The sequence below is a fragment of the Morone saxatilis genome, unplaced genomic scaffold, assembly GCF_004916995.1.
Source record: "Morone saxatilis isolate NCDOM2014 unplaced genomic scaffold, NCSU_SB_2.0 Contig6, whole genome shotgun sequence".
Taxonomy (NCBI): domain Eukaryota; kingdom Metazoa; phylum Chordata; class Actinopteri; family Moronidae; genus Morone; species Morone saxatilis.
Window position 1 is genome coordinate 13,210,576 of NW_023340206.1, and position 9,596 is coordinate 13,220,171.

General features: G+C 38.5%; 1 protein-coding gene across 1 annotated transcript in view; it reads left to right on the top strand.

Annotated features, from left to right (window-relative positions):
- The first annotated feature begins 1,617 nt into the window (after window positions 1–1,617).
- The window catches only part of LOC118339694 (protein Shroom2-like), a 20,833-nt gene continuing 12,854 nt past the window's right edge, over window positions 1,618–9,596 (top strand). Inside the window, exons 1-2 of the mRNA XM_035677393.1 lie at window positions 1,618–1,815; window positions 3,186–3,334. Of these exons, the coding sequence (XP_035533286.1) occupies window positions 1,618–1,815; window positions 3,186–3,334 (347 nt within the window). The remainder of the gene's footprint in view (window positions 1,816–3,185; window positions 3,335–9,596) is intronic.

A 9,596-nucleotide genomic window follows, 5' to 3' on the forward strand; every position in this document is an offset into this window, starting at 1 on the left:
TTTTCTCTCTTCTTCCTCCCTCCTTCCTTCACACTAAGACCACATTCTGTCACCAACAAAGACAACATTTTCCTGAAAACATGTCAGCCCTTAAATGATAAACTGATATCACCCCACCTGCTTGATTTAGTCTATTTTTACATCCTTTTAAAAAGAAATTCTCTTATCTTTTCTTCTCTTTTGTTTTTGTTTTTCCTTGCTCTTAGCTATTAAAGTCAGTAATTTCTGCCCAATACCACTATATTACTGATATTACTGTTTGATTTTTGCATGTATACTGTATGTACAATCAGCATATGTCCTTTAATAAAATACACTGGGGGAAAAAAGAGAAATGTTTTGAATACATGCTTTGTAAGTTCATGTATTTAATGTCTTTTTCTTTTAAATTGTCTCAATAAAGTTAATTAAAAATATACCAAATTTGTGAGTTCCTAACCTTCCAGTGGTAAAATTATTTTTAAAAGAAAAACGCATATAAAATATACACAAAATACAACCATTCAACGTTAAATGTTCATGTGGGGGTTATAATGAGAAACCGCTCAATATTTTGACTTAGCAACTGAAATAAATGGCTTAGTATCACAAAGTCATTATTTTAATATGATGAGTCAGAATCCTATTTTTCCCCAGTGCTTAAAAAATATTAGTTTTGAGCCACCCTCTCCCATCTCATAAATAACGATCACTAATTGCCCAAACTTTAGCACATAAGGACGGAGGAGTTTACTTGGCGCACCTGAAGGCAGCATTCAGACGCTGCACCTGTTGGGACGGTGGATAACAGATGGGGATGTCAGTGAGACGTAAAAGGACCCTGAAATGCTGCTCAGGACCTGGAACTCTGTTGTTGATCCGTGTGGGAGCTTTCATGCAGAAATCGACATTCTCAAGTGAGTTAAAGCTCTTGAAAATCCAAGAAAAAAAAAAAAAAGTATATGCAGGTTTATTCGGGAGGTTATGTTTGAGTACTTCTTTATCTGTAATAGCTACATGGTGTGTGTGTGACTTTTAGCATGCGTTTATATTTGGTAACATTTTTCCCAGACATTTAATAGATATATCTAAAGGTGGCATTGGAAATAAGTAAATAGTTTTGTTTCAAAATCATCATACATGTCTTTTTTCATTGAACTTGAACCTATCACTAAAAGGTCTTTAAACTATGTGTGTTCATTTCTGTTTTTTAACCATTTTGTTTTTTTACAATTCAGCATTTACATTATGGCAGCAAATAATTATTGTTTTTTTTATTATAGAATGATCTTCCATATTATATTCTCCATGAATAATCGTTTAGAAATAGTAAATACAATCGCAGTCAACCATCTGAAGACGTTCAGTTTTAAGTCATATTGGAGTGAGAAAACATAGCCTATTCATCATATCACTATCAACTAATCAACTAATGATTATAGTTCTAATTTTCCCATACAGTAAGGACGAAAAGTCTCTGTGCAACAGACATATTTATGGCTCCTTCTTTCGGTGGGGACTTATATATTAGTAAAGTATCCCACTGAAATAGACTGATATATAATTGTTGGTGTTTTTCCTACATCCATTCTTTCAGAGTGAACTGATGTTGATGGAGCTCACTGAACCGGAGGCATCATGGCCACCGTGGACCCCAGAGATGACCTGAGAGTTTCAGCAGACAGGATAAAGTGGTGGACGGATCTGGACACGTGGAGTCCCACAGGGCAGCGGGAGGACGCAGAGCTGGTGGAGGTGCTGCTCCAAGGCAAAGCACCCTGGGGCTTCACCCTGAGGGGGGGTGTCGAGCACCGAGAGCCGCTGGTCATCACAAAGGTAACAGCATCGGTTTTGTATTTTGATATAAAGAATACATGGTTGCAAGATAAAACCTCCAATTCATTGATTTGGACAAACCTTTTAAGTTGCCACCAAGTTGATTTTCATGAGTAGCCTAATAAACTTGTGTTTATGCTACTAATCATTAAATAAGCTGTATTTTAAAACACCTTTGATTGTAGAGTAAAAGCTAATTCCCTGAACTCAGTGTAGTTCATTTGTTAAACATGAATTGATTAGAAGTTGCCACAACTCAATAAGATTAAAGCAAACTGTCGTGTTTCTTTTTTTGTTGAGCTAAAACATTTGTTTTGTTCTATTGGACAATTTTCTTTACATGTACTTTTCAGTGCTGAGATATAGGCCTACTGTGTGTATTTTTAAAAATTTCTTACACACCTTAAAGTCAGGAAGGCCTCGCGACCACATTTTTACCATATATTTCTTAAATCTTGGTGGTTTTTAAGTCTATATTTGTCATTTTAAATATAAAATATAAGATACAGTGGGATTTGTCGGTGAAATTTGTGAGATATTACACTCCAGAGTAAAGTTCGAACTCTTATTATAGCCCTCCAGTTATCAGTCATTAGGAGCAGTTCAACAGTCCAAATTAAAACTCTTCTCTGAATTTGAAAGAGCGTTTAAGTTAAGTGGCTAGCTTTATTTTAATGCAGGTGTAAAAGTGTTGAGGCTGATAAAAGGTTGATAAAAGGTGCAGCTTCTGTTGGCAATACAGACGCAAGAATTATACTGTAAATTCTGTTATATAATGCGACACACAGCAGATACCTTTTCCATCTGCTGTTAGTGCTGGTGTGAACTGCAGCAACAGCTACCTCAGGTTACAGGCGGTGCAGGATTAAATTTTTAATCAAGGCACACTCAGGTTGCACCACAGGTGCTCCAGGAGGATGAAGATAAAACTTAAGTTGAAAAACCACCTTTAAGTAATAATATGTAACATTTCCTTATTAAGATGTCTATAAACTCTGGCTCTATGTTCTACATGTAGTTGTGTTCTTACATTATCCCAGATGTTTCCAACAATGTTCAAACTCAGAGAAATCTGTCATTTTATTCAGGTAACACTGCGTCGACAGAAGCTGTCATAAACTGTTAATAATAATATTAATATGTGGCCTTATGGAGATTGACTCATTGCTGAAGCCAGCCTCAAGTGGCCGCTTGAGGAACTGCAGCTTTAGTAATTCTGTGTTGGCTTCATATGCAGCTGTGCCTCCACTAAAATTCCCTTTGTGTTCTGCCTTGTAAACAGTTTAAAGTGCTGATATACATGCGAGCGTGTGCAGGAGACATCATCTACCGGCCATTAGGTATACTGATTTTTGATTGCGTGTGTTCAGGTGGAGGAGGGAAGCGTGGCGGCGGCAGTCTGTCTACAGGCCGGTGATGAAATGGTGAGCGTGAATGCCGTTTGCCTCAGCGGCTCCCGTCAGGAGGCCATCTCTCTGGTGAAGAGCTCTCATAAGACCCTGACCCTGGTGGTCCGAAGGTACCATAACAGCAGATATCAGAGTTTGGCTACAAATACATTGTTAGTTTGTTATTTTTTAAAAGCCTTTTTGTCTTTCATTTTGTCCAACGTGCTGAATGATGTCTTTCTTTACCTATATAAAATACAGTTTACAATTATTACTCAATTTAGAAACTAACTGATCAAAGAATGAGTAGAAAAGATTATAAATATGACCAGACTTTTGATGCAACCTTTTCTAGTACTTGAAAGTACAAAGGTTTGATACCCGGCCCTATTCATGGTTCACATGTAGTGTGTTGTGTTTTGGACTAACAAGCTGACTGTCTTTAGGAGGTCGAAGGTCGGAGGTCAAAGCCACAGTTCCCTGACAAAAGATGAACCAACCTAAGAACGCATTATGGCGACCTGCATCGAAAGACGTGAAAAACATTGTGTCCTAAAAATACTAAAACCCCATCATGTTTCTTCACTAATAATTAATTAATAATCTGACAGCCTCACAGACGGGCCTCTCACTGCTTGTTTGTCCCTCAGGGAAAAACAAAAGCGTGTATTGTGGAGGCAGTGGAGTTATTTCAGAGCGCAGATAACGACTCCAAAATGAGAGAGTCCCCTCTGTCAGCTAGGGTGACACTGACCCACCACCGCCTCACCAGCCTCAAACCAGCACGAGTCTTCTTGTGGTCCTGGGAGACCTGAAGGGTGATCCAACCTTCAGGTCATGGCGATTTATTTTTGTCTCGTTCAACAGTTTTGCATTGAACGGTGTATAAACTCTGGCTCTATGTTCTCTATGTAGTTGAGTTGTGTTCTTAGATTATCCCAAATGTTGTTTTCCAACAATGTAATTTTATTCAGATTTATTCGCCACATGTTTACCATCCACTCTTTAGATCTTGGTGCTTTTTACCTCTACATTTGAACCGGATGAAGCTGCTTCATGTCATCAAACTTAGTCTTTTGTTATTGTTTTGATGTGAGAGACCTTCTAACGGCAGAAAAGAGAGAATAAATTACAGAATAATCACCAAATATTCACACATATACAACAAAACAAGTTAAACAAATTATTGCCCATCCTTTCTGTAAATGAAGTTTATTGTTATTAGGGCCTCTCTACAAGAATAACTTCTGTTTAAACCCGTTTTACTACATGTTTTACTGATGTCCTGTCCTGTCAGAATTATACGCTTACTGGCAAATGGCAACAGAGTCTTAAAGCCTGAATCCAATTACTAGTTGCAAAGCCAGCGGCGTGGGCTAAGCTTTGCAGAGTGGGTTGGGTCAACAGGACAGAAAGGTAGACCATCAGTGTGTTTCAACAACCTGCTCCTGTCAAGGACACACTGGATCCAAGCGAGGCCACAGAGCAAACGGCAGACTCGTATCGATAGAGGAAATGTAAAAAGTGGCTCTGAGAGATCATTGAGTCACCCTCAGAGCTGCTTCAGGCCAGGCAACCTCCCCTGTTTGCAGGAGGAGTGGTACAGTCCATGTTGCCTAGGTGAGTTGACACTGCTTAGTGGGATAGGCCATATCAGCAGAGCCCATTGTTTTCAGGGGCTTTGGCTACTCCAACGAGCACAGAGTGGGTTCATCTGCTTTTCTTTCCCCTCTCTGGACATGTTTGGATTTTAGAAGATAAAGAGAAGATTTTCACTACCAGGTACTTTCCTTTCTCTGCCCCACCTCTGTCTCTGTTTTTCTTTTTCTGTTTCATCTGATTCAATCATTTGGTTTTGCTGACAGCTGGGATTAAAACAGGAAGCTGTGAATGACTAAGAGATAACGGCAGGTTTGTTTTCGTCTAGATGACACTTAAAGGTCGGGAGGCCCAAAGAATCAGCTGTACATTTAGCAAGAAAGCCTGACAGACTGCTCTTTTAATGTCTTGAGGATTTATCTGAGGGTGGATAGCAGCGTTAGTGCAGGTAAACTGAAATCAATCTGTCTGTGTTTAACTGATTCTTTAGCCTCAGCAGAGGTGCTCAGTTTGAGTGTTTTTGTGAAAGAAGCGTTTTCAGAGGTCCTTTCATTGATTCACATAATGAGCAACAAGTGTTTTTTTGAACCTTTGCTCAACATTATAACTATCAGAAGCCATTTACAGGAAATATTACCGCCATTTTTGGCTCAAAGCAAAATAAATTTCAGACTTCAAAGCATGTAGAGCAGGGATCTCAAACTCAAATTGGAAGCCCCAAAACCTGCTCTCTTCTTATGAACCCTTTGCACATATTTGCTGGCACTTTTGACCTTTGCTATTATTTTGCGGCACACAAACCTTTTAAAAACTAAAATTGTGCTATTATTATAATTTTATGTGAACAGGTAGTTTAAATCAGTGGTTCCCGATCTTTTTCCTTAAGGGACCCCTTTTCTATCATTGAATAAAAACAACTGACTAAGTGACATATTTTGTGGATATTTCATGTTATTTTCAACAATAACAGTAGAGAACAACTGATAGACAATGAACCCAATAACTGCAGGAAGTTTGCATAAAACAAGAGATTTTGATGAATGTTTAGCAGATTATTTCATGTCAATATTAATCAGAAGAGTTTTTCTAATATTTATAGGAACTTTTATATAATTCTCTGTATTATGTTTTTTTTTTAAAATATCATTTTCAACAATCATACAGAATTAATAGGCTTCTTTTTTGACAGATTCAGTGTTTTCAGGGCGAGGTTTATACGTCATCAAAGTTTAGCTCTTATAGAATAGAATAGAATAGAATAAGAGAATAATAATCTTAAATTCAAAAATGTATTTAGTTTTCTTCACAGAAATTAATAAAATGCTGAGATATCAGCCTACTGTGTATATTTTTAAAATGTTCAAATCTGTCCTGTGTTATCAAAAACAAAGAAAGCAGCTGAAATATGTGAAATTTAGAATAAATGTTGTGATGAAGTGGACAAGGCCTGATATCAGTACAGATTTGTTAGAGTGATAGATTTGGCCAGATGTTCCAGCTGTTGCTCATCTTCAGGTTTGCATTGTGTCAAAGTTTCCCCCTGTTTTATTCTTTGTTGCTGGTGCAGGCAGTGACACACCGATAAGCCCAGCTGTGATGACGCTGGCACTTTCTATTGTGTCGACATGTGTTTAGAGCTGAGCGGGGCGAGATCGCCCCGTGGGCTGGGCTGCCGCTGCTGCCGGCCGTTTGGGCTCCAGCGCCAGCAAGCTGGTTGAATCAGCAAGATGTGTCACCAGCAGTGAGCTGTCTGACAGGAGCTGGGAATGAAAAGGCGAGGGAGAGATAGATGATGGTTACAGTCATTACAGCAGAGTGGTAGTGAACTGCTTTTGTTAAATGATAAACATCACCAGACTCACCATCTGAATGTCTCACTGCAAAATACAGAGAATGTCAGCCCTTGTGGGCCGCTGACTTGTGCAGGGGTGGCTTGAAGTATGCTTTCCAGTCATTCCCAATTTATGTAATTCCAAAACTGTTTAGGGACCCCAGTGTGCAGAAAATAACATATTCATACCCCATGCAAAAAATCTGCATTTCCAAAGTGGCTGAATCAAATTTACCACTACTTTGAGTTTTAAACTCTTAAGAGGTTGCAGCCTCTCCTCCCCAGTGGAGGAGTTTCTTCATGCTGGATTTATCTCTCAGTATCTACCTCCTTCCTCCTCCTCAGCGTGACATTGGCTGGTATCTCTCAAAACAGACGTGGGCCCAGAGCAAACATTCTTGCTTGTGCTATTTTTCCTGTCAAGGAAACTGAAGCAGAAAAACAAGGTTGTGAAATACTGAGTTGTGATTGAATGCACGGCTAACAGTAGTGTCAGATATCAGGCCAATAGCAGGCTAAAACCAGATTTCCCCAGTAAATTGCACAGTCAGAGTCAGTTTAAAAGATAATATTTCCCAGAAAGCTATTTATATCTAGGTTTAGATTATTATTTAAGATAAACTTTGAAAACATGAACACAGTCTATATTCACAGAGCCTTCAGTCTCTGATAAACAGCCTCGTCCTGCAGTAGAAAACAACCAAAGAACAGATGGACAATGAGACTAAAACTCAAAAAAGAAGCCAATAGTATGTATTATTGTTGAAAAATAAAAATAATAATACATACAATAATGCAGACATTGGATTGTATAAAAATTCCCCTAAAAATATCAGAAAACTTGTCTCTGATGCAAAATTCACACTAAAATAATCTACTCCAAATGCGTCCACATTGCTCTGTTAACACAAACTTGGGTTCATTGTATAATTTATCAGTTGTTGCTGTACTGTTATTCATTGATTATAATATGAAATATCCACACTGAGTCAGGGGTCATCAGTTTACTATGATAGAAAAGGAAAAAGGTTGGTTCCCAGATGCTTATGCAACACTGTTAATGGACCCCAGTATGCAGAAATATTTAAATACAACAGGCGAAAATGAAAGGACTCATTTATACTACATGCAAAATGGGGTCAGTATAAAGTGTCTGCAAAGGGCAGGCTCGTAGGTACCCATAGAAGCCATTTTCATTCACATATCTTGAGGTCAGAGGTCAAGGGATCCCTTTAAAATTGGCCATACTAGTTTTTCCATCACCAAAACGTAGCCTAACTTTGGACCGTTATTTATCTCCCTTTCAACATGCTAGCATGTGTTAGGTCATCTAGTTTCATAATATCATACCACTATCTTCTTCACTCTAGCTCTAGACTTCAGGGGTGGCAACAAATGATTGGGGGAATCATTTGTTTTAAAAATGTTGGCTCAGGAACAGCCAGTACCAGTTTTGAATCTCTCTACCTTGTGAAACTGTTGTGTCGCATATGTATATCTACCTACCCAGCAGCCCCGGTGGCTCTGCCACTTGCAGTGCAAACACTAGATTATGCCGACAATAACTCCTCCCCCTCTCAAATCCCCTGTTATAATCCCTCAAGGAAATCTCCCCCGCAGCACAAGGTAGAGTGTGTTTGTGTGTTCATATTGGGAGGAGGAGGAGGTGGGAGCCGGCCGAACAGAGTTCCCAGATTCCTCATCTTAGTCAGACTGGTGGGAGTTGTGGTGTCAAAGTGCGTGTTTGTTCCTGTGCAAAGTGTTTTTGAGGGAGTCGACTGTGGAAGAGTGCAGTGGAAGTGTCCTTTTTGAGCTCAAAGACAGACAAACAAAAGCCTAAAGTACCACAAGTAGTTGGTAAGTTTCCATGTTTTGTTGTCATGTTGTTCATTCATTAAGAGACACCCAAGCAAGTTGGTTTTGACATAAATCTGCTTATAAAGTCATATTTGTCAATCTTTTTATAAAAGCTTGTTTCAGGTATTTGTAGTTTCAGGCTGAAATGTTCTTACGGTAGCAGCAGGTTATTTCACTTGTGTTATAAAATAAGGTTTTATTACTTAATTATAGACAGATATTACTTGATAAGATAATGTTTTTGTACATTTTCCTGAATCACAAGCTGTTTAATTCAAATATTAATAAACCCTGCAGGGTTTGTCATCTCTTAATGCTTTTTAAATTTATATGAAACTTTTTTTTTAAAAGCAGAAAGTCGTATTTTTCTCTCAGCTAAAATGTTTTCTATTTTTTTACTGCACTTGTTCAGTTTTATTTAATACTCGGCAGTACTAGCAGCCAACTGGGTCAGCTGTGTTTCAGTTTCATGTTCTTGAACGAACTCGCCTCGGTCTGGCTCGTATATCCTCGGAAGACCGGTGGCGTCTACTCCCTTCTGCAATATCTGTGGCAGACCAGCTGTATCCCCCTGACAATAGACCTTCAGCGCTTTAGAAAAAGAGACATTTGCATTTCTATTGTGTTTGTTTGGAAACACAACTCTCATTTGTGTGTCGCACTGGGCAGAGGGGAGGAAGATTTCTAAGTTAAACGTACAGACGTAAGACCTTTATTAACCACATGAAACACTTTATTTTACATGTATATAGTCTCCATAATTTCCTAAAGGAAATGATATGAAGTTGTAAATTCATGGGACAAATCAGAATCAGAATTAGATTTATTGCTAAGTAAGTTTTTACACCTACAAGGAATTTGTCTTGGTGCATTGATGCATAAAATATACAAATATACAATCACACAAAAATCACACAAAAGATAAAGTACTTTTAAAATATAAATAAATAAAGATAAGAAAAGAAAACTGTACAGAAAACAGGAGTGCATTAATGTAATGCATATATACAGGGTGGGTATAAGAGTCAGTGACAGTGGGGGTTCCGGGCCTTGTTAATGAGGCCAGCTGCAGACGGGAAGAAACTGTTTTTGTGGCGTGAGGTTTT